We start from the raw sequence: 25954 nt of genomic DNA on the forward strand, positions 1-25954 counted from the left end.
TTGTGCCGTATGTACCCATGATCAACTAACAAATACGTGCAGGACAAACATCCATCAGAAGAATTGTTGATTTTATATGTAGTCATTAGCCAAGGTGAAATATCCATGATCTCACTTTAGCATAGACAATGCCTACATTTACACTCAAGGGAGAAGAGACCAACCTCCTAGGCACACGGATGTAAAAAATAACTTGTGCAGATACCCCACCCTACAAGGATAGCGGCTGTGTCCGCTTGCCCAAACTGTAGGTTACAGATGGAGACTTCCTTCCGAAGATTACTGCCCCCAAAAGAGAGGGGAGAGAAATAACTCTCTCTTTTTTAAAGTCAGGGTCTTGTGGATGGCCTAGAGCCAGGAGTGTAGACCAGGCTGGCCTCAGACTCGGAAAGGTCCTCCTGCCTCTGCCGGCAGAGTGCTGGTTGTGCACCACCACGCCCTGCTCACCTCCCTGGGAACCCGGTGCTATCACTCAGCGGCACCACCCGGCCAGCAATCCCCGAGGACCCGCCTCCATCTCACTTTGCCAGCTCTGGGACTACAGATGTTCATGGCTGCACTCTAGTGCTTGTATGGATGCTGGGGGTCCAGACTCAGTACCGGCTGCTTATGCACCAAGTACTTTACTGACTGAGACTTGGTAGGATATAGCAAAATGGCCCAAAGCAACCATCCCAGAGCAGATTTCGGCAGAGGAGCGCCTTCTAGTGCACCTGATCGCTGAGGACGTTGAACACAAAGACAAGCTTGAGAAACTCTAGCAGGTATGAGAAGGGTCAAGCAGACACCTCACACCTAGCAGAGTGGGGCCCCAGGGGGCCTGAACACATTATGCAATTCAGCCAGTAATAAAGTGCCGGTGTTGGTTTCTTTCTTCTTTCCTCTTTCTTTTTGGTTCTTTGAGATGGGGGCAAACTTGCTATGTAGCAAAGGCTGGCCTTGAACCTAGATACTCTTGACTTTACCTCTTACACAATAGATCTGTGAAACTGAACAGCTTCCTTCAGTATTGACGTTTTTTATTAGGTATACAGTGCTCTGCCTGCATGTACACTGCTCACCAGAAGAGGGCACCAGAGCTCACTAGAGATGGTTATGAGCCACCATGTGGTAGCTGGGAATTGGACTTAGGACCTTTGGAAGAGCAGATGGTGCTCTTAACTTCAACTCTCCAGCCCTTTCTTCTTGTTCTTGTTCTTTTTTTGTTTTTGTTTTTTTTTTGTTTTGTTTTTTTGTTTTTGTTTTTCGAGCCTGGGTTTCTCTATGTAGCCTTGGCTGTCCTGGACTCGCTTTGTAGACCTGGCTTTGTTCTTCTTCTTCTTCTTCTTCTTCTTCTTCTTCTTCTTCTTCTTCTTCTTCTTCTTCTTCTTCTTCTTCTTCTTCTTTGTTCTTCTTCTTCCTCCTCCTCCTCCTCTTCCTCCTCTTCCTCCTCCTTCTCTCTCCTTTCTTTCTTTCTTCTCTCTCTCTCCCCTTGTTTTCTTGAGACAGGGTTCTCTGTGTAGCCCTGGCTGTCCTGGACTCACTTTGTAGACCAGACTGGCCTCGAACTCACAGCGATCCGCCTGCCTCTGCCTCCCTGAGTGCTGGGATTAAAGGCGTGCGCCACCACACCCCGGCTGTGCACCTCACTTTCTAAGACCAGGGACTGAAGAGCCTCCCAGCACCCACATAGCAGCTCACAGCTGTCCATAACTCCAGTTTCAGTGCATTTGACACCCTCTTCTGGCCTCTGAGGATACCAGGCACACATGTGGTACAGAGATACATGCAGGCAAATACCCCTATGAACAAAATAAAAATAAATCTACAAAAGAGGAGACCAAAAATGACCTTCAGATCAAAAGGAGTTGACATCAATAAATAAGCCAAACTTAAAGGAAGAAATAAAAAGCACTGATATAAGTAAGTATCGTAACTGACCTAAAAGACAGCGTGGCTTAGTGTGTCTGGGAGACTACAGCAAAGTACCACAGATGGTGTGCTTATAAAGAACAGGAAGTTTATTCCTCACAGCTCTGGCAGCTGAGAATGCCAAGGCTGAGGTGAAGGCACATTAGGCATCTGGTGAGGACCTGTTCCTATTTCAGAGATGGCCAAGTTCCGTTCTTGTTTCGTAGCTCCCGGGAATCTTCTGTCCTGGCTGTTCTGTTCTGCTTTCTTCTGACACGGGGTCTCGCTATGTTACTCTGACTAGCCACAGGCTTGGGACAGAATCCTGTCTAAGCCTTCTCAGCGCTGGGGTTATGGGCCCTGGAGTCTTCTTTCCTTCTTCTTTTTAAAGAATAAATGAGGTAGGGGCAAGGTGGGCTGGAGAGATGGCTTAGTGCTAAAGAACACTGCCTGTTCTCCCAGAGGACCCATAGTTTGATTCCCAGTACCCATGTGGCGGCTTATATACAACTTTCTGTAGACTCCAATTCCAGGTCTGATGCCCTCTTCTGGCACCCACAGGTACTACATGCACATGGTGCACAAATAGGCACCCATACACATAAAAAAAAAAAAAAAGTAAGTAATTTTTTTTGTTTTTGTTTTTCGAGACAGGGTTTCTCTGTGTAGCCTTGACTGTCCTGGACTCACTTTGTAGACCAGGCTGGCCTCGAACTCACAGCGATCCGCCTGCCTCTGCCTCCCGAGTGCTGGGATTAAAGGCATGCGCCACCACGCCTGGCTCGTAAATAAATTTTAAAAAGAATAAATAGCAATAGGATTTGCTGACATGGCCCAGTTGTGTTCCCAGAAGCCTCTTGATATTTAGATTTATATATCGTTATTTAGATTCTTGCCATGCGAGTTTGGGGCCCCACAAATACCCACTAGCCAGAAAGATAAAGCAATAATTATAAAACTATATAGCCGGGCATGGTGGCGCACGCCTTTAATCCCAGCACTCGGGAGGCAGAGGCAGGCGGATCACTGTGAGTTCGAGGCCAGCCTGGTCTACAAAGCGAGTCCAGGACAGCCAAGACTACACAGAGAAACCCTGTCTCAAAAAACCAAAAAAAAAAAAAAAAAAAAAAAAAATTATAAAACTATATTGTTAGGCCGGATATGCCGACACTCACTGAGTTCTCCCAGAACTCAGAAGACAGAGAGGCAGGAGAATCTGGGTAATATGAGACAAGCCTGGCCTACATTTCAAGCTCCAGGACTGTCATGACAACTTAGAGAGAGCTTGCCTCGAAAAACTAAACAGCCAAAGCCATGAAATCTGCATTGCTGGGTGCTGGAGGGATGGATCAGCAGTTGAGAAATCAGTGTTCTCTGCAGAGTCCGAATTTGGATCCTGGCACCCCATCAAGCAACTCTTGGATCAGCGCCGTGAGCAGAGGAAGGAGTGTGAGGGACTCAAGGCTCGTGACAACAAAGCAAGGCTGAGGCCAGCCTACATTACATGAAGTATCGGAAGTATGTCTCAAGAAGACAGGGAGGGAGGGAGGTTGGGAGGAAGACGTGTAGCACAGAAATCAGTAAAAGAACAGTGGAACAAAGGACAATATAAAATGTATAGCGAACAGGCATAAATTCAAGTAGATCAATAATTACACTAAATATAAATGATGTAAAAACCCAAAGGCAAGGCGCATTGGCATACACCTGTAACTTCAGCCTTCCAGCAGAGGCAGGAGGATCTCAAGGTTATATGACTAGCTTGTTCTGCCTACTTAGCTTCTATATTGAAAAAACAAACAAACAAACAGCAACAATAATAAAAGCACACACACACACACACACACACACACACACAGGAACAACAACAACAACAACAACAAAAAATATGTGGAAGTAAAGGCACAGCTGTGCCTGGCTTCACACAAGTTCTTAGTCCAGTACTAAAACCACGATAGTCAGTCAACAGAAAACCTGGTAAGTCAGTCAGTTGGAATCTACTAAAACTAAGCACTCTGCTTCTTCAGATATACCAAAATGAAGATAAAAACCACAGGTTGGGAAAAGATATTCACAAATCCCTTTTCTGATAAAGAGCGTTTATCCAGTCAGATTCCATGTTGCATATGCATAACTCCAGCCTTGGGAGCCTGAGGCAGGGCAGCCCAGACCACACAGCAAGCCCTAGGGCAGCCTTGGGAACCTGAGGCATGGCAGCCCAGACCACATAGCAAGGCCTAGGGCAGCCTTGGGAGCCCGAGGCAGGGCAGCCCAGACCACATAGCAATCCCTAGGGCAGCCTTGGGAGCCCGAGGCATGGCAGCTCAGACCACACAGCAAGCCCTAGGGCAGCCTTGGGAACCTGAGGCAGGGCAGCCCAGACCACACAGCAAGCCCTAGGGCAGCCTTGGGAGCCCGAGGCAGGGCAGCCCAGACCACATAGCAAGGCCTAGGGCAGCCTTGGAAGCCTGAGGCAGGGCAGCCCAGACCACATAGCAAGCCCTAGGGCAGCCTTGGGAACCTGAGGCATGGCAGCCCAGACCACATAGCAAGCCCTAGGGCAGCCTTGGGAGCCTGAGGCAGGACAGCCCAGACCACATAGCAAGCCCTAGGGCAGCCTTGGGAGCCCGAGGCAGGGCAGCCCAGACCACACAGCAATCCCTAGGGCAGCCTTGGCTGTGTTCTATTAGATGGTAAGTAAGACTCTGTCTCAAAAACAAAAAACTCTGAAAGGGGAGCATCCAAAAGATATCAAGACATAATAAGATTTATTAATGCAGGGGCGAAGTCCCCACCCTGAGCATCACAAGATGTCTAGTTATAAGAAATATTGCTGAGCACTCATGCGCTGCTTATGACTGTTGAAAGGAGACTTGTGGGCTGTGAGGCACTCCCTCATCTCCCTCAATATCCCTGACAAGGGGCAGACTGAGCCTAGGGAAAGCCAGGAGCAACAATACATCCCAAGGGTAAACACACCCTGCTCCAGAGAACAGCTAAAGGTGAACTGTCTCCAACAGGCGGCACTGTTCCTCTCCCCCCACCCCATAAAACCACCCGCAGTGGGAGGGTAAGCTGGGAGCTCATGCACACCGAGAAAGCACTGTGCAAAACGTGGACCGCCTCAGCTTACTTAGTTGACATCTGCTTGACCTAACAAGCCCTGATTAAAGGATGCTTTTCTTTTGGGGGTGTTGGGAGTTGAGACAGCATCTCACTATGTGGTTTGCGTTGGCCTGGAGCTCTCGGTGTAAGACCAGGCTAATCTCAAATTGCTAGACATTATAAATTGATGCTTTGCTGTCTGACTGCTGCTATTGCTGTTCTTTTACTTATGCTTGCTGCATATTTAGCGAACCCCTTCAATGGAAACTGAAAGCACAGTTACTATAGGCCACTCTCCAGACAGAACATTAGCATATAGGGACCCCATATGGAATCCTCTAACTATGTATAATGTTATGTGTAGTTAAAAAAATAAAAAGAGGCAGGCACTGGTGGAGCATGCCTTGAATCCCAGCACTCGGGAAGCAGAGGCAGGTGGATCTCTATGAGTTTGAGACCAGCCTGGTCTACAGAGTGAGTTCCAAAACAGCCTGGGCTACACAGAAAACAACAAAAACAAATGGGCTGGAGAGATGGTTCAGCGGTTAAGAGCACTGTCTGCTCTTCCAGAGGTCTTGAGTTCAATTCCCAGCAACCACATGGTGGCCCATAACCATCTCTAATGAGATCTGGTGCCTTCTTCTGGGGTGCAGGGGTGCATGCAGGATACTGTATACATAATAAATACATCTTTAAACAAACAAACAAACAAACAAACATCTTGCAGGCTGTCAAATACAAATAGCCAAGACACTAAGAATGTAACATTTATATATGTTGTTGGGGGCTTGAGCGATGGCTCAGAGGTTAAGAGCACTGGCTGTTCTTCTAAAGATCCTGAGTTCAATTCCCAGCAACCACATGATGGCTCACGACCATCTATAATGAGATCTGGTGCCCTCTTCCGGCATGTAGGCACACACACAGGCAGAATATTGTACAAATATTAAATAAATATTTTATATATGTTGATGGTTGGTCTGATGTATTCTGATGCTGATTAATGAAAAGCCATCACACCGGGGCAGGGCGAATGAGATAGGTGTGGCTAAGGTTCCGGGGCTTGGGGAGACAGGGAATCTTGGGAAAAAGACAAAGGAGAAGAAAGAAGAGAGAGGAGAAGGGAGGAGGAGGAGAAGGCCGCCATGGGTTAGATGGAATAGAAGCACGTGGCCGGCATGGAGATTTGGCCCAGATGAAGAACATGAGCAAGTATTTGGGATTATGGATGGGAGGTAGCTTGATAGTTATTAGGAGCAGATGGAATGGGATTGGGACAGGTACCTGCCCCACTATGGGAAGTAGTTTAAGAGATTAATGTCTGCCCTGCCCCAGGTTAACTAAGGCTATTTTAAAATATAACAAGTGTCTGTGTCTTGATTGACTGCTAGGGGTTTATACTGCAATAATAATTATAGGCCTGATAATAAACAGTATTAGGTCACACTGGTAAATTAACAACAACATATATAATTCCTAATGATGTCATGGTTCTCCTTGCTATAGGTAGTTTATTGTATATATGTTGTAACAATATAAATGCATATGTAAAAAAAAAATAAAACACAAACAAACAAAAAGCCCCAAACTATCTTGAAAAAAAAAAAAAAAGGAGCTGGAGAGAAGCTCTGAGGTTAGGATCCCTGGCTGCTGTGTCAGAGATACCAGTTTCAATCCCCAAGACCTACATGGATCTCAGAGTTTCAGGTGACTGCAGTCCTCAGTGGCCTCCACGGACATCAGCCATGCATGTGGTACACAGACATACACAGAAAACAAGACACAACACCATACACATAAATAAAACAGTGGAAAGTTCATAGCTATATAAAAGATGGCCTGGGTGGTGGTGCATCTGTAATTCCAGAACTAGGGAGGTTGTGACAGGAGGATTAGGAATTCAAGGTCCCCCTTAGCTACTTAGGAAGTTCAAGGCCAGCGTGGGCTGTATAAGACTCTGTGAGGGGCTGGAGAGATGGCTCAGAGGTTAAGAGCACTGACTGCTCTTCCACAGGTCCTGAGTTCAATTCCCAGCAACCACATGGTGGCTCACAACCATCTATAATGTGATCTGGCGCCCTCTTCTGGCCTGCAGGTGAACATGCAGGCAGAACACTGTATACTTAATAAATAAATAAATCTTTAAAAAAAAAAAAAAAAGACTGTGAAAAAGGCAAGAAGGAAAGGAGGGAATAAAACAAAACACGTAGGAGGAGGAAGTGTTTAACAGACACGTTCACCAGGCACGGCTGCGGAGCGTGGCTTGCCTGGCCTCTCTCCTCATGAGGGGAAGGCTAATCCCCACCTTTCTCTCTTTACAACCACCAGCCTGGGAAAGGAAAGGGAGTCCTGGGTGTCGAGGACATGGAGGCACTGGAGCCTTCCTGCACTATACGCAGAACTGCAGGGACTGCTGCCACTTCAGAAAATAGGTCTGCAGTACAGTCAACCAGTAGGACTGCACACGCACACGAAGCAAACACGGGCCTCACAGAGACTTGCTCATAGCAGCAGCATTCAGAAAAGTTAAACATGGGAAACGTCCAACTATCCACCAACTGCTCAGCTGGTCAAGCAGACGTGGTGTAGCTGACAACCACATGCAAGCCAACCGGAGGACTGGGTTGCCAGTGTGCTGCCCTACAGCCTTGCTGAAGAAGACAGGCAGGACAGACCCGTCCCGGCCCTCAGAAGGCTGTGACGGAAGAATTTCAAGTCCCAGGCTAGCCTGGATTACATAGCAAGATTCTGTCTCAACAAAACAAAACCCACATAAAATATGACTATTTCTATAAAACAGCCAAAATTAATTCCCTGAGACAAAATAGATTGATGGTTGTCTAGGATTGTGGGTGGGAATAAAGACAGAGAACACATAAGCACAGATTTTTTTTTTTTTTTGATAATGGATACATTTTAAAATGGGACTAGAGTACTATTGTGTTCAGTCCCCAACATCACCGCCAAAAAGAAGAACCTATGGTGACTACCCCACAGCAACTATGAATTTATGGAAATAATTGTGCACTTGACACACATACATCTTGTGGAATGAAAATTATTCCTCAATAATGCTGTATTTTAAACTTTTACCACTATTTTATGCAGCCGGGTGTGGTGGCACACGCCTTTAATCCCAGCACTCGGGAGGCAGAGGCAGGCGGATCGCTGTGAGTTCAAGACCAGCCTGGTCTACAAAGGGAGTCCAGGACTTTGTGTAGCCAAGGCTACACAGAGAAACCTTGTCTCGAAAAAAAAAAAAACTATTTTATGTGTATGGGGTTTTTTGTCTGCATATGAGTTGGGCACCATGTGAACGCAGTGTCTGAAGGAGCCAAGAGAAGACACTGTTTCTCACTGGAACTAGAGTTCCAGATGCTTGTGAGCCACCATGTGGGTGCTGGGAATGGGACACAGGTCCTCTGGAAGAGCACCGAGGGCAGCTGAGCCATCTCTCCAGCCCCCCATTTCCAAGGCTTACAGATTACACTTACTTGTTTTTTTCTTTTGTCTCTTCTTTTCTTCCAGGAGCGATGTGACCATTCGAAGCAGGATATTGACATCGTAATCCATTTCCTTCAGCGTTTCTGGCATCATCTCCATTTTCGCAACCCAGTGGTAGTACTCCTCCATGTTGATGGGCATCACCTCAGACAGGAGGAAATCTTGAAGAGAGTACAGGAAAGCCATCTTATGGAGGAAAAAACTAATTACAGCCATATAGGCTTATGCTACTTGGTAACTACATGACTCGGTCCCGTTGGGGAATAGAGTTAGTTTGCACTTTTTTTTTTTCAAGACAGGGTTTCTCTGTGTAGCCCTGGCTGTCCTGGACTCATTTGGTAGACCAGGCTGGCCTTGAACTCACAGTGATCCGCCTGCCTCTGCCTCCCGAGTGCTGGGATTAAAGGTGTGCACCACCACCACCCGGCTAGTTTGCACTTATTGTTATCCGGAGCCTTTTCCCTATTAAATAATTATACAGGAAGAAACTTGGAATAGAAGTCCAAACAGTTAAATCAGCAAGTTAAGAAAATGTAATGGAGTGGCACACGCCTTTAATCCCAGCACTTGGGAGGCAGAGGCAGGCAGATCGCTGTGAGTTGGAGGCCAGCCTGGTCTACAAAGAGAGTCCAGGACAGCCAAGATAACATAGAGAAACCCTGTCCCGAAAAACCAAAACCAAAACCAACCAACCAACCAATCAAACAACAAACAAACAAAAAACCCCAACAAGAAAATGTAATGGAGGTTCAGAGCCCCGGGTTCGTTCCCTCACTCCGCTGTGTCTTTCCTCCTTGCCAAGGTCAGTCCTTCCCTCAGGATTGACCTCCTCTCTCGCTAACCTTCTTCCTTCCCCGAGCCCTTACAGACACTTACTCCATTCTTCCAGCCAGGACTGAAGCCTGAGGAGGATCTTCTCTCTGATGTCAATGTTCTTGATGTACGCGGAGATCTTCTCTAATAAAACTCTTCTCTTCTTTTTCTGGTTTTGTTTGAATAAGCCCTTCTGCCCAGGGGACGAGCTGTCAATACTGTATCGAGTCATTATCAGCTCCACATTGCTCAATATCTCAATCAGCTGTGTAAGAACGTCCTGTGAAAAGGAGGAGTAGTGTTCGCTCTGGGTTGCAGAAAGCTGGCTCTTAACGCCTCTCCTTAGGGCGGTGAGACATCTCAGTGATTAGTGGTGCCGGCTGCCAAGCCTGGAACCCCATGTGGTGCCTGGAGAGAACTGACTCCTGCACAATTTCTTCAGACCACTACATGCATGGCCACACATGTACAAGCACACACCCGAACACAAACATAAGACTTTTAAAGAAAAATCTTAAAGTCTTCTAGCTAACCTCAGCTTTTGGGTGACTGGCCGGAACTATGAGTCCCAGGCCAGTGTGGGCAGCATAGGGAGCCCTCCCGTGTCAAATGAAATGCTGTCAGTGTGCCTTTACTATGAGTCCCAAATTTTCTCTCCTTTAAAAACAAAAACAAAAACGGGCTGGAGAGATGGCTCAGTGGTTAAGAGCACTGCCTGCTCTTCCAAAAGACCCGGGTTCAATTCCCAGCACCCACATGGCAGCTCACAACTGTCTGTAACTCCAAGATCTGACACCCTCACACCAACACACATAAATTAAAATTAAATAAATAAATAATATTTCAAAACAAAACAAACAAACCAAAAACAACCCTTGGAAGGCAGAGGCAGGTGAATCGCTGTGAGTTCGAGGCCAGCCTGGTCTGCAAAGCCAGTTCCAAGACAGCAAAGTCTACACAGTGAAACCCCGTCTTGAAAAACAAACAAGCCGGGCGGTGGTGGTGCACGCTTTAATCCCAGCACTTGGGAGGCAGAGGCAGGAGGATCGATGTGAGCTCAAGACCAGCCTGGTCAATAAAGTGAGTCCAGGATAGTCAGGGCTACACAGAGAAGCCTTGTCTTGAAAAACCAAAAATACCAAAACAAACAACACTTACTGCTCTTGCTGAGGACCTAGACTTCCTTCCTAGCACCCACACAGTGGCTCACACCCACACAGTGGCTCGCAGCCATCTCTAACTCTTGTTCCAAAGACTGTGCCATCTTCTGACCTCCACAGGCACCAGGCGCACACTTTGCACATTTGTATACATACAGGCAAAACACTCAAAGATATAAAATAGTATTTTCTTTTCTTTTGAGAAGAGGCCTCACTGTGTAGGCTCTTCTGGCCTGCATCTCTATGTAAACTAGACTGAAAATAAATGTTAAATTTTTATTTTTTGAGGCAGGGTTTCTCTGTGTAGCCCTGGCTGTCTTAGAACTCACTCTGTAGACCCAGGCTGGCCTCATCCTCAGAGATCTGCCTGCCTCCAGCTCCCAAATGCTAGATTAAACGTGTGAGCCAACACTTCCTTGCTATTAAAAGTATTTTTAAACTTTAATATTTGGTGGAAAACCTTTAATTTAATTTTTAAAATTAAAATTTATTTTTATTATTTTATTGAATGAGTGTTTTGCACTGCATGCATGCCTAATGCCCAAACAGGTGGTAATCTTCCATGTGCACACTGGGAATTGAACCTGGGCCCTTTGCAAGAACAAGTGCTCTTAACCACTGAAGCAACTCTCCAACTCTAAGCTCTAATACTTCTGTATGTGTGTCTGTCTGTCTCCCTTTCTCCCCCTCTCTCCCTCTGTGTGTGTGTGTGTGTGTCAGTCTGTCTGTCTCTCTCCCTCTGTGTATGTGTCTGTGTGTCGGTCTGTCTGTCTCTGTGTGTTTGTATGTTTGTGTATTTGAGTGTCATGACAATCATGTGGAAGCCGAAGTCGGAGAACAACTTTCTTTTTTTTTTTTTTTTTTCCGAGACAGGGTCTCTCTGTGTAGCCTTGGCCATCCTGGACTCACTTTGTAGACCAGGCTGGCGTCGAACTCACAGCGATCCGCCTGCCTCTGCCTCCCGAGTGCTGGGATTAAAGGCGTGCGCCACCACGCCCGGCCTGGAGAACAACTTTCAAGAGTCAGTTTTCTCCTTCCATCCTGTGGATTCCTGGCATCAAATTTGGATTATCAGGTTTGCCAGCTAATGCTTTTGCCTGCTGAGCCATGTGACTAGCCCAAAATGTAGAACCTTTGAGTTTTCTCTGACTGTAAGGCTAGCACTTGGGAGGTGTGGCTGGAAGGTGGTGAGTCAGAGACCAGCATGGGCTACCGGAGACCTTATCTCAATAAAGGGAAGGGAAGGAGGGGAGGAAAGGGGGCTAGGAAGGGGAATGAGGGGAAGAGAGAAAGAAAGTGGGCAGGGGAAGGGAGGGGAGAGAAGAGGAGTGAAGGAGAGAGGAGAGAGCAAAATCTTCCTAGCGTGCCACCATGTAACATAGGAGAGTATGGTGGGACCGGTGCCATCCCAGAATGCACTCAGTGGGCTTAAAGTTAGCCCAGACTATATGAACCTTGCATCAAACAAAACAAAATAGGTGTGACTATATAGGTGTTGGGCAAGGATGTGGAGAAATTGGGGTTTGCAAGGTAGTGTAATATGTTACAGTCATTTTTCCCCCGAGACAGGGTTTCTCTGTGTAGCCTTGGCTGTCCTGGACTCACTTTGGAGACCAGGCTGGCCTCGAACCTACAGCAATCCACCTGCCTCTGCCTCCCAAGAGAAACCCTGTCTTGGAAAAAAAAAAAAAAAAAAGCAAAAAAAAAAAAATGCTTTCTTTTGTAACAATTGCTTGAATCATGGTGTCTCTCTATTTTTTATTTTTTGAGACAGGGTTTCTCTGTGTATCCTTGGCTGTCCTGGACGTGCTTTGTAGACCAGGTTGGCCTCAAACTCAGAGATCCTCCTTCCTCTGCCTCCCGAGTGCTGGGATTGTGAACGTGTGTCACCACGCCCGGCTCGAGTCATGGTGTCTCTTAACAGCTACAGAACAATGACTGAGGCACTGAGTGTGGTGGTGCTTTTAGTCTGAGCACTCAGGAAATGGAGGTCTGCAGATCTCTGTGAGTTCTGCCCCAGCCTGCTGTGTCCATATCACTCACAGAGTTAACAAAAGTCCACACATCCAGGTATCATGCAGACAACATGATAGATCAAGGCGTGTTCCTTTCCTGTGGCTTTACAAGTAGAGTGAATCAAGCAAAAGGCATATTTTAAAAATTAAATAAAAATAAGACCACTAGAAAGGAATGTGCAGATATGTGGGACACCATGAAAAGACTAACTCTTTGAATCATAGGGTGGGTGAAGGAGAACAATCCCAGGTTAATGGTATAGGACATACCTTCCACAAAATCACAGAAGAAAACTTACCCAAACTAAAAGACATGCAGATACAAGAAACACAAAGAGCAACAAACAGATCAGAAAAGAAACCCCTCATGGCATACTGCAGTCAAACACTAAGTATACAGAACAAAAAGAGAGTTTTGAGAGCTGCAAGAGAGAAAACACAAGTAACATACAAAGGAAAACCCATCAGAACAAAACAGATTCTTAGTGTAAACACTAAAAGTCATGAGAGTCCAGAGCAAATCACCACAAAATAGCCACAGCTGCCAGCCCCGTCTATTATACCCAGCTAAATTTTCTTCCACAATTGAAAAAGAAATAAGAAAGAGATGGTTAAAAATAGTCTCCCCCCAAAAAGTCATTGTTTCTAGGAACTGCAAAGCAAAAGTGCTTTGAGGGGGCTGAAGATTTATTGCTCCGGCAAAAGAGCTGGATTCAGATCTGAGCACCTAAGTGGTGCCTTACAGCCATAAGCATACACACATATACCTTTTTTTTTTTTAATCTGAAAATATTGGTGTTGAAGAGATGACTCAGTGCTTAAAAGCACTGGCTAACCTTTTTTTTTTCCCAAGACAGAGTTTCTCTGTGTAGCCTTGACTTTCCTAGAACTCACTACTCTGTAGACCAGGCTGGCCTCGAACTCACAGAGATCCGCCTGCCACTGACTCCCGGGTGCTGGGATTAAAGGCGTGCGCCACCTCCGCTTGGCCCCTGGCTACTCTTGTACAGGACCTAGGTTTAATTTCCAGCCCACACAATGGCTCACAGTGTCATCCCAGGGGAGCCAATGCCCTCCATGGCCTCTATGGACACTGTATGCACATAGTACACAGGCACGCATGCTGTCAAAACACCCATACACAGAAAATAATGTTTTTAAATCTCAAAACAACTTTGTGATTTCATCTTACCCCAGTCTGAGTGGAAAAGACCAACAAAACAGGGACAGCAAATACTAGAGCGACTGTGGGGAAGAGAGAACCCTCGTTCGCTGTTGGGAGGCTTGAAAACTGGTCCAGCCACTCTGGGCATCAGTGTGAAATCTTTTCAAAAAGCCAGAAATAAATCTCCTATATGACTCAGCTATACGACTCTTTAGGATACACCCAAGGGACTTAAAACCTTACTCCCTCGGTGCTCGCTCTTCTATGTGCATGGCTGCTCTATTCTCAATAACTAAGAGACAGAAACAACTGAAGTGTCCTTCAACTGATTCCCGGATGAAGAAAGTGAGGTGCATAAAGACTGTGAAATGTTATTCGGCTGTAAAAGAAACGAAATCATGAGCTTGGTAAATTAGTGGGTAGGGCTAGAAAGGGTTATACTGAGTGAGGCACTCCAGTCCCAGACAGACAGACAGACACTGCGCGCTCTCATATGCATGGATCCTGACTACAGATCTGCACATGGAGTGTATACCTGTGATGACTTCAGAAGCCAGAGAGGGAAAAGGACCGTGGCTATGGGAAGAAGCAATAGAGAGGGGACAGACTAGCAGAGTACACGTGAAGGGAGAAGTGGGAAAGGAAAGGGGTTCGTTGGGAGTGGGGAGGGAAGTGTTTAAAAAAAAGGAAAGGGAGATTAGCAGTAAGGATGTCTGAAAAAGTCATAAGGAAGCATTATTGTCTATTTACTTAAAATTACATATAGTGTGTGTGTGCGTGTGTGTGTGTGTGTGTGTGTGTGTGTGTTTTAATGATATGTTCCCATCTGGGCTGGCAATTCCCCACACACACCAAGAGCCACAGACTGCCTACCCTAGGCACAAGAAGCCCCTTCTGAGTTGTTGATCAAGGCAGTTCAATAGATTCCTAAAACTTTATGGGCTGCTGCTGTCTCCTTTGGTTGCCTCCCAGAGGCTGAAGGTCAGTCCTACTGCTGAAAAACACCATGTACTTTGGATATAGGACTCAGAGGGTCTGAGACGGATCTAACTCTGAGGACCAGTCTTCATGGTACTGGAAGGCTTTGTGCAAGCTTCCAAGGGAGGAAAATAACCAACAGTCCTACCAAGCTACAATGTCTGTGAACTCCAACAAAAACCAATGTGGCACTATAACCCTAAAGATTCAATAGCAGCACTCATACCTTGGTGGCAGCCAACATCTCTCTGATTAGACTTAAAGCCCATTCAACAAAAGGGAAATTTTGCCAGGCGTGTGGCGCACACCTTTAATCCCAGCTTTCAGGAGGCGGAGGCAAGCAGATCGCTGTGAGTTCGAGGCCAGCCTGGTCTACAAAAGCGAGTCCAGGACAGCCAAGGCTAACGCAGAGAAACCCTGTTTTTCAAAACCCAAAACCCAAAACCAACCAAATAATCCCCCCAAAACCCTGGTGCTTTAATTGGGGTGAATTTAGCCATTTACAAATAGAGACCCTGTCTCAAAAAAATAAAAAATAAAAAAAACCCAAAAACCAGAGATCAAAATTGCAGGTGCGTTAACTCCAAGGAATATGGTACATTTATTCATAGCCTACAACAAGCAGCTTCTGGCAGCAGTAGGTTCCCTGGGGTTTGTAGGCACTGTGGAATGAGAAAGCACTGAGGTCAGCAGTGCAAAGCCAGGAGAGACAGGCAAGGTAACCTTTTGCCATCAGGAGAGGAACTGAGAGGTCTGTCAGCTCAAAGCCCAGCAGCAAAAAGTACTAGTTTTCCTTGGGGCAGCCAAGAGGTAACAAGCAGGCAGGGAAACTGCAACTAAGTATTGCTGATCTCGTGCATGCATGCTACTGCAGGCAACGCAGCTTTGGATCTGGCCACAGCTAAGCGTCTTACCCTATCCCCAAGAGTTGAACGTTATAAAAATAACCACTGGTGTGTCTTGAAACCCTGTCTTGGAAAAAAAAGTTGTTTTTTTTTTTTTTTTTAATGTCCTACATAATCTATGTATAACTAAACTCCATTACCTGTTGGAAGTACCACTAGAGGTACCAAAAGAAATGGAATCTGGCAGGTGGATGTGTTTTATTTTTCAGAATTAAAAAGCAAAGATATATACACCATACCATTGAAATATATATATATTCAAGGTTTCAATGAGCAACTTTAAGCTCTGAAAAGGCTGATGTGTAATTACAGGAAATGAAAAACTATGGTTACCAGCAAAACTTACATAGATTAGATCTGACCAGGGAAGGCCTCATACTAGCTGAGTTATGAATGTCTTCGCATGGCAAACGAATGTTCTTGGCTACCTGGAGCTCATGACATGCCATCCTTTCATACAACACGGATAGAGGTTTATATTACAGTCTAAACAGACTCATCAAGTTGATAAGTGCCTTTCACCTGCTCAAACATAGACCAGAAAATTATCTTTAGCTGATTTGTACACCTTTCATACTCTTTCTCTCTCTCTCTCCTTCTCTCCCTCCCTTCCTCCCTTCCTCCCTCCCTCCCCCCCCTCTCTCTCTCTATATATATGCAGAAATATAGCTATAATATTACCTTTCAAAGTTTATTTTCAGAGCAAAATATATAACAACGAAGACAAAGCCAGTAGCCCAGGTGATTCAGCTTCACAGACTGCCTCAGTTACTGTTTCCTTAAGAATCTGCCTCTGAGCCAGGCGTGGTGGCGCACGCCTTTAATCCCAGCACTTGGGAGGCAGAGGCAGGCAGATCGTTGTGAGTTCGAGGCCAGCCTGGTCTACAAAGTGAGTCCAGGATGGCCAAGGATACACAGAGAAGCCCTGTCTCAAAAAAACAAAACAAAACAAAACAAAACAAGAATCTGCCTCTGGGTCACCTTCAAAAGGCCTAGTCCAGATGATCAATCCCACAGAGACTGGTCAGTGTTAGGGGAGTTTTGGTTCCTTAGTTAATGTCGTACAAACATGTTTTTGTTTTAATCTCAGGTATAGGATACGGGGCTGACACAGATTGTCCACAGCAGCAGACTACTGGCCTCCTGCAGCTCTGAGAAAGAGGTGATCTTTGCCCGTTGCAGTTAGTTTAATTCTGAGGACTCTGGAGAAGGATGTCAGAACCCAGGGGACGGGCTGGGGGTGGGGGGTGGGGGTGGGAGCATGAGGGGTGGGCTGGGGGGTGGGGGGGAGCCTCAGAGGAGGAAGAAGAACCCTGTTGCTCCCCCTCGCTGCTCCTGGTTGCTGTTGATGCAGTGTGACAGGAAGTCAGAGGTATCCTGAGATGGAGGCTGGTGTTGCCCCAAAGAACCCGGAGATCCTAAAGCAAAGGAAGTGGGGAAAGAGAACTGCAGCCTTTGTCCCCACTTACCTCTCGCTCCTACCTGGTGTTGGGTGTTGGACGGGGTTGGGGTGGGGAAGGCTGAAAGAGATAGGAAATAACCCAAATACTATTTAAAAATAGATTTTAAAAATATATGTCAAGAGGACAGAGTAATATACATCTAGCTCTTCCAGAGACCGGCTAATACTTTAATTTTCTTAGAGTAACCAAAAGATGTTGTTGTTGTTTTGTTTTTTTGGTTTTTCTTTTTTTTTTTTTTTCTTTTGGTTTTTCGAGACAGGGTTTCTCTGTGTAGCCTTGGCTGTCCTGGACTCGCTTTGTAGACCAGGCTGGCCTTGAACTCACAGCGATCCGCCTGCCTCTGCCTCCCGAGTGCTGGGATTAAAGGTGTGCACCACCACGCCCAGCACCCAAAAGATGTTTTCCCTCCAGGCAGCAAGAAGTAATGCCGTGGGCAGGTCGTGTTCTTAAAGCTGTGCTGCGTGCCAAGGCTGTGGGTGTTCTGGTCATTTTGTGGGTTATGGGTGTTAGCTGTCATCTAGGGGGTTCCTTGGTCATCGTCAGGGAGGAAACAAATCAGGATCAGGATGTCTTGCTTTCTCCCCTCTATCCTTCTTTTTCTGTTATTTTCTCTCTTATCTAGTGTCCGGGGAAATGAATAATATAGAAAAAGGGAAGGGCGTAGGGTTATAGGATGAAGGGGAGACTACCAAACCTACTAACCTCAAGTATTTCACATTGGTGTGGGATATTGATAGAAATTTAAGATTTTGTTCAACTTTTGCTTAATGTTTTGTACATATGAAACTCATTTGAAAATGTGACGCAGGGCTGGAGAGGTGGCTCAGAGGTTAAGAGCACTGGCTGCTCTTCCAGGGGTCCTTAGTTCAATTCCCAGCAACCACATGGTGGCTCACAGCCATCTATAAAGTGATCTGGTGCCCTCTTCTGGCCTGCGGGTGTACATGCAGGCAGAGCACTGTATGCATAATAATAAATAAATAAATCTTTTTTAAAAAGAAAGAAGGAAGATTTGATGTAAACTTCTAATCTTATGCCACTTCTAACTATTGCAAAGTGTTCAGGATGGTTGGAGATGCAAGTTAGTAGTCAGTCACCTAGAAATAATCTCACTTGTAGCCTTGTTAGGTACTAGTTTAGTTAACTACAGAAATAAGCTTTAGTCTCTTGTATATGTTTTCAAGGTTAAGCGGAAAGTGCAGAGCTATGAGTGAGTAATGTTTATCTACTTAGATATACTTAGATATGATTCCGCACTATATAATAGTAAATAGACAGATGGTCTTCAAACACTTCAGAAATCTACAGAATATGGCATTTAAAGATGTTTTAATAGGGAGCTGGAGAGATGGCTCAGCGGTTAAGGGCACTTGCTACTCTTCCAGAAGTCCTGAGTTCAATTCCCAGCAACCACATGGTGGCTCACAGCCATCTGTAATGAGATCTGATGTGCACTGTATACATAATAAATAATACATCTTTAAAAAAAAAAAAAGATGTTTGGGCTGGAGAGATGGCTCATTGGTTAAGAGCACTGTCTGCTCTTCGAAAGGACCCAGGTTCAATTCCCAGCACCCACATGGCAGCTCACAACTGTCTGTAACTCCAAGATCTGACACCCTCACACCAATGCACATAAATTAAAATTAAATTAAAAAATATTTTTTAAAAAAGATGTTTTAATAATAAAAGGCTTTTCTGAAAGAGAGACACATCGGCTCCTGACAGCACCTCTAACCTACTTTAAAGAAGATGGTGGGTGTCAAAGACACAAATGTGGCAAGATAGTCACTGGACAAAAATCCGTCCTTGTCTCTACTGCTGATAGCAGGCTGTCTGTCCAAACTATGAATAAGCAGGACACTGTCCAACTCTGCAGAGACTAAGTAGGCCAGTCCTTCAAAATTCGTGCTTCACCGAAAAGCCTGCCAGACACTCTGGGCCCAGAGGCTGAAGACTGGATGCTCCAGTGACACAGAGAACCCTCTGGTGACTGCCCAGACAGTCAGCTGCCTGTCATTTCTATCGTTTTGGAAGCTGCTTGCCCCACACTTGCTACATACTTAGGGAAAACATTTCCTTCTCAGTCTCTGATGGGGCTGAAGACTAGATAGTCACAGTCTTACTACAAGTAATCTTAGTTGTTTAGAAACTAAGACAGTGTTTTAGTTCTAAAAAGATGTTTCTAAGTTGATAAATGCAAGTCACAAGACAGTGATACAGGTACAGAACTTTGGACTCACCAGGACAGGATAGATAGCTGAGGTGCCAAATACTAATAGACATTGTAAGTGTAATTACTACTTGATAATTCTTTTTTTTTTTTTTTTTTTTTGGTTTTTCGAGACAGGGTTTCTCTGTGTAGCCTTGGCCATCCTGGACTCACTTTGTAGACCAGGCTGGCGTCGAACTCACAGCGATCCGCCTGCCTCTGCCTCCCGAGTGCTGGGATCAAAGGCGTGCGCCACCACGCCCGGCTGATAATTCTTATAATTAATCTTGTTGTATATAGTTTATAAATGTTAGAGAAACAGCCACTTTTTTTTGTTGTTGTTTTGTTTTTCGAGACAGGGTTTCTCTGTGTAGCTTTGGCCATCCTGGACTGACTTTGTAGTCCAGACTGGCCTCGAACTCACAGCGATCTGCCTGCCTCTGCCTCCCGAGTGCTGGGATTAAAGGCATGCGCCACCACGCCTGGCACCACTTTTTTTTTTTTTTTCAACAAAAGTGGGGACATGTAGTGGAAGTTTTGACTTTTTTTTTTTTTTTTGAGACAGTGTTTCTCTGTGTAGTTTTGATTCTTTTGTTTGGTTTGGTTTGGTTTTTCGAGACAGGGTTTCTCTGTGTAGCCTTGACTGTCCTGGACTCACTTTGTAGTCCAGGCTGGCCTTGAACTCACAGCGATCCACCTGCCTCTGCCTCCCGAGTGCTGGGACCACAAGCGTGCGCCACCACGCCTGGCTCAAGCAGCTTATCTTAATCAGCTCCAGGTCACTGGGGACCTTGTCTCAAAAAGTAATGTGGAAGCCTGGGAGGTGGCTCAGCAGTTAGCAGCACGGGCTGAGCTTACAGAGGACCTGAGTTCAGTTCCTAGCACCCATACAGCGGCTTAACTGTAACTCCAGTTCCAGGGGGTCCCTGGGGCCCTCTCTGACCCCCAAGGGCACCAGGAACATGTATAATGCAATGCATACATGCAGGCAAAACACTCATACGCATAAAATAAAAATAAGTCTAAAAAAAGTTATCCTCTGGTCTCCATATGCATATATATATACACAGACCCACGCGCGTGCGCGTTTGTGTGTGTGTGTGTGTGTGTGTGTGTGTGTGTGTAGAGAGAGAGAGAGACTGAAGAAATTGAAGAAGATGCTGTACAGTGGGACGTCCATGCTCATGGATTGCAACAATAAATATTCTAAAAATGGATACATTATGAAAAATGGACTACATATTTTTTTTTTTAAGATTTATTTTATGTATGAGTGCTTTATCTGCAAGTACACCTATCTGCCAGAAGAGGGCACCAGATCCCAGTATAGTTGGTTGTGAGCCACAGTGTGGTTGCTGGGGGTTGAACTGAAGATCTCTGGAAGAGCAGACCTTAACCTCTGGGCCGTCTCTCCAGCCCCAGATCCTTTTTTCCTGTGTGCACCACTGGGCCCAGTGGACCACAGAGTCTATGAAATTCTCATCATTTTTTTCCCTTTGAGGTAGGGAGGGTTTCACCTTGTAGTCCTGCCTGTCCTGGAACTCCCTCTGTAGATCAGGCTGGCCTTGAACTCACAGACATCCACCTGCCTCTGCCTCCAGAGCGCTGGGATTAAAAGCCTGAGCCACGGAGAGATGGCTCAGAGGGTTAAGAGCACTGGCTGCTCTTCCAAAGGTCCTGAGTTCAATTCCCAGCAACCCATCTACAATGAGATCTGGTGCCCTCTTCTGGCCTGCAGGCTTATATGCAGGCAGAATACTGTATAATTAATAATAAAAAAAAAAAGGCGTGGTGGCGCACGCCTTTAATCCCAGCACTCGGGAGGCAGAGGCAGGCAGATTGCTGTGAGTTCGAGGCCAGCCTGGTCTACAAAGTGAGTCCAGGACGGCCAAAGCTATCACAGAGAAACCTTGTCTCGAAAAACAAAAACGAAAACAGAAAAAAAAAAAAAAAAAAAAGAAAGGAAGAAAGAAAAGAAACACAAATGGCCAATAAATATTTTTTAAACTTTTCAACACCTTTAGCCATCAAGGAAAAAAATTAATGCTACTTTGAGATACTGCAGTCAGAATGGCCATCATCAAGAAAGAAAAAAAAAAAAAAATGATGGGCCAATGAGATGGCCCACTGAGTGGTAAAGGCTCCTTTTTATGGCTCTTGCCGCCCAGCATGAAGACCTGAGTTTAACTGCTGTACTCCACATGGTTGGAGGAGAAAACCAGCTTCCACAAGCTGTCCCCTGATCTCCACATGCGTGCTGTGGCACACACGTACACACGCGAATGTAACTTTACCACACAGAAGGACTCTTGGACCCACCACACGCTAGAACACGCGTGCATATTTTCACACTAGGCAGGGAGTGGAACCGGCTTACGTGACGGGATGGAGGGAGCGTGGTGTATATTTACCAGTGAGTTTTATTCAGCGGTAAAGAAAGAGGAAGTGAGCTGGTGGGATGGCTCAGGGGTAAAGACACCGGCAGGGGGAGGGGATTACTCATGAGTACTGTCTTCCGACCTCCACATGTGAATATGTGAATATGTGCGTACACACACAGATAAATTCGTGGAAAAAATTTGAAGGGAAAAATAAAATCATACTATCTGTGGGAAAATGGATGGGCCTGGACATTACTAAATATGTTCATTTGTGTGTGTGAGATGTATGGTGTGTGTGTGTAACTGTGTATGCATGCAAGTGTGTGTGATGTGTTTATGTATGTGTGTCTGCACGTGTGCTTGTGTGTGATGTGTGTGGGAGCATGTGATTGGACCTATGTGCGTATGTAGAGGCTGGAGGACGCTCCCTAGGGCTTGGTTCTTTCCTCCCACTACGGACGCTGGGGGTCAAATTCAGGTCATCAGTTCTGTGTGGCACTTTCGCCCTCTGTGCCATCTGCCGTCTTGTCAGCCTTGGAAATGATTACGGTTAAGCAAATGTACCTAGACTCACAAAGACAAATGCCACATCTTTCTCATACATGTGTGTGTGCATACATGTGTGTGTACATATATGTACATATGTGTGTGTGTGGCTGTACTTCTTGGAAATGAAGGGGGACCGAGAGAGCAAGGAAAGGGGGGGGGCGAGGTAATAGAACACATGTGACATGGGCTGGGAATGTTACTTAGTTGGTAGCGCAAACCTCAAGTACTAGCCAGGGTTATGTAGCGGAACAGGGCATTGGATAAATATATATAACAGAGAGTTAAAATGACCTAGAGGCCTACAGACCAGCTACTCCAACAATGGCTGTCTGCCAACAGCAGTTCCAAGAAGCCAGTAGTGTTCAGTCCACAAAGCTGGATGTCTCGGCTGGTCTTCAGGATATGCCAGAATCCTGAAGAAGGAGACTTTAATCCAGGTGGTGGCGGCTCATGCCTTTAATCCCTGCACCACAGACGCAGGTGGATCTCTGAGTTGGAGGCCAGCCTGGTCAACAGGGGAAGTTGGAGGCCAGCCAGGGCTACATGGTAAAATGGCTGTCTAAAAACAAATGTAATAATATTTGCTCTCAGGCTAGGTGTGGTGGTGACATATGCCTGTATCTCAGCACTTGGGAGGTGGAGGCAAGAAGAACTGAATTGAAGGCCAGCCTGGACTGCATAGGGAGTCCCAGCACAGCCTGAGTCACGTAGGGAGGCCTTGTCTCAAAACATCATCAAAGTCAAGGCTGTGTATGCAGCCCCGTCCCAGAGCATAGAAATGTGCCGGGTGGTAGTGAGGCACACCTTTAATCCCAGCACTCCAGAGATAAGCAGATCTCTGAGGCCCGGCCCAAGATGGCCAGAGCTACACAGAGAAACCATATCTCAAACAAACAAACAAAACAACAACAAACAAAAAGACAAACAAAAAAGATACCAAGTCTACTGGAAATCTTGTGGGTCAAGGCAACTATAATTTACTCTGATGGCCGGACGTTTGGCGGCAGTATTTCTGATGGCATTGCTTTTTTGAGACGTGGGGAAACCTCAAAGGAATGTTATTTACCTTGCAGACAATAAATCCTATGAGATGAACATTAGGTAGTGTCACGCCAACTTGATACAGCCTACAGCATCAGCGAGAAGGCAAGCTCAATTGAGAAAATGACTCCACAAGATCCGGCTTTAAAGGTAGGGCATTTCCTTTTTTTTTTTTTTTTTTTTTTTTAAATAATTGATTTATAGGCTGGGTGTGGTAGTACACGCCTTTAATCCCAGCACTGGGGAGGCAGGTGGATTGATGTGAGTTCAAGGCTAGCCTGGTCTACAAAGTGACTCCAGGACAGCCAAGGCTACACAGAGAAATCCTGTCTCAAAAAACTGAAAAATAAAAATAAAATTGATTTCTTACTTTGTAAAATGTGCATTGGTGTTTTTCATGCATGTGTGTCTGTGTGATGGTGTCAGATCTCCTGGGACTGGAGTTACAGACAGTTGTGAGCTGCCATGTGGGTGCTGGGAATTGAACCTAGGTCCTCTGAAAGAGCAGTCAGTGCTGCCAACCCCTGAACCATCTCTCCAGCCCCATTGGACATGTTCTTAATTAGTGATTCATTGGAAATAGCCCAGCCCATTGTGGGTGGAGCCATCCCTGGGCTGGTGGTCCTGGGTTCTATAGGAAAACAGCCTAAGCAAGCCATGAGGAGCAAGCCAGTAAGCAGCACCCTCCATGGCCTATTTATCAGCTCCTGCCTCCAGGTTCCTGCCATTTGAGTTCCTGTCCTGACTCCTTTTAATGATGGGATGTGTAAGCCAAATAAATAAACCCTTTCCTCCCAAGTTGCTTTGGTCAATGTTTTAGTCCATGTTTTTTTTTTTTAATTTATTATTTTTCTTTTATGTGCATTGGTGTTTGCCTGCATGTATGTCTGTGGGTGTCAGATCTTGGAGCTATAGACAGTTGTGAGCTGCCATATGGGTGCTGGGAATCGAACCTAGGTCCTCTGGAAGAGCAGTCAGTGCTCTTAACTGCTGAGCCATCTCTCCAGCCCCAATGTTCTTTTATTGTGAGGAGGCATTACGACCACAGCAGCTCTTATGAAGGACAGCATTTAATTAAGGGTTGCTTCCAGTTTTAGAGGATTAGTCCATTACCAGAGTGTCAGGGAACAAGGCAGCGCGCAGGCAAATGCCGTGCTGGAGGAGGAACAGAGAGTCCTACATCTGGATCCACAGGCAGCGGGAAGAGAGCAGGTTTGGACTTTTTGAAACCTCAAAGCTCACCCCTAGTGATAAACTTCCTCCAACAAGGCCACACCTCCTAATCCTTTCAAATAATGTCACTCCCTCAGCATTTCAAATACTGCCACTCCCTCAGCATTTAAATATATGAACCTAAAACAAAACAAAACAAACAAACAAGAACAGATATCTAAAGCTGGGTGTGGTGGCGCACGCCTTTAATCCCAGCACTCAGGAGGCAGAGGCAGGCGGATCGCTGTGAGTTCGAGGCCAGCCTGGTCTACAAAGCGAGTCCATGATGGCCAAGGCTACACAGAGAAACCCTGTCTCGAAAAACCAAAAAAAAAAAAAAAAAAAAAGAACAGATATCTAGGAGGATTATAACGCAGCAAGAGATGGGCGTGGTGGCGCACGGCCTTTAATCCCAGCACTTGGGGGGCAGAGGCAGGTGAGTCTCTGTGAGTTCAAGGACAGCCTGGTCTACAAATCAAATTCTAGGGCAGCCAGGGGTATTACAAGAAATCCTGTCTCAAACAAAAAAAACAAGCAAGAAACAACAAAACCAAAAAAATTAGGGGGTGAGGAATTAATTCATTATGTTAATTCTGCTGAAGTTTCCATAAATTTTAATATGTGTGTGTGTGTGTATTATATATGTTTACTTTAAACACATAGTTTATTCCATGCTAAAAACTCATGTGGTTGTTTGAATGAAAATGGCCCCCAAAGGCCGGGCGTGGTGGCACATGCCTTTAGTCCCAGCACTCGGGAGGCAGAGGCAGGCGGATCGCTGTGAGTTCGAGGCCAGTCTGGTCTACAAAGTGAGTTCAGGACAGCCAGGGCTACACAGAGAAACCCTGTCTCAAAAAAAAAAAAAAAAAAAAAAGAAAAGAAAATGTCCTCTAAAGGTTCATGTATTTGGATAATTGATCTCCAGTTGGTATAACTGTTTGGGAAGGCTTAAGAAGTGTAGCCTGCCTGTCCATGGGATGGAACCCATGCCTGATTCTGCTAGGGCCAAGAAACTGAGACTGGATAAGCCATGGCCTAGAGGAAAGCCAGATAGTATTGTTCTGTTAAAAAAAAAAAAAAAAAAACCATAGCCGGGCGTGGTGGCGCACGCCTGTAATCCCAGCACTCGGGAGGCAGAGGTGGGTGGATCGCTGTGAGTTCGAGGCCAGCCTGGTCTACAAAGTGAGTCCAGGATGGCCAAGGCTACATAGAGAAACCCTGTCTCGAAAAACCAAAAAACAAAACAAAACAAAAAGCAAAAACTTGACCCCTACTGACATTTTGCTCTACCCATAAAACAGTGCTCAGCCATCATCGGAGAAGCTTCTTAAAGTAGTCGGGAACTAAGAACTGGGCAATTTGCAGACTCTGAGCCCTCCGTGCCCCTCCGCTCAGGTCTGGGGAGCTCTTTGGAAGAGGAGAGAGAAGCTGGTAAGAGCCAGACTCCAGTGTTTTTACCAAGATGTAAGTTCTCTGCTATTCTTGCCACTATGCGGGTTTTTGTTTTCTTTATTTTGGTTTTTCGAGACAGGGTTTCTCTGTGTATACTTAGCTGTCCTGG

At 45.8% G+C, this 25954-nt stretch overlaps 1 protein-coding gene across 1 annotated transcript in view; it reads right to left on the minus strand.

Moving 5' to 3' along the window:
• The window catches only part of Fam186a (family with sequence similarity 186 member A), a 46668-nt gene that overhangs the window by 16212 nt on the left and 4502 nt on the right, over nucleotides 1-25954 (minus strand). The window contains exons 2-3 of the mRNA XM_051159391.1: nucleotides 9376-9592; nucleotides 8490-8660 (exon numbers count right to left, since the gene is read on the minus strand). Of these exons, the coding sequence (XP_051015348.1) occupies nucleotides 8490-8660; nucleotides 9376-9592 (388 nt within the window). The remainder of the gene's footprint in view (nucleotides 1-8489; nucleotides 8661-9375; nucleotides 9593-25954) is intronic.

This window comes from Acomys russatus, chromosome 17, assembly GCF_903995435.1.
Source record: "Acomys russatus chromosome 17, mAcoRus1.1, whole genome shotgun sequence".
NCBI classification, from domain to species: domain Eukaryota; kingdom Metazoa; phylum Chordata; class Mammalia; order Rodentia; family Muridae; genus Acomys; species Acomys russatus.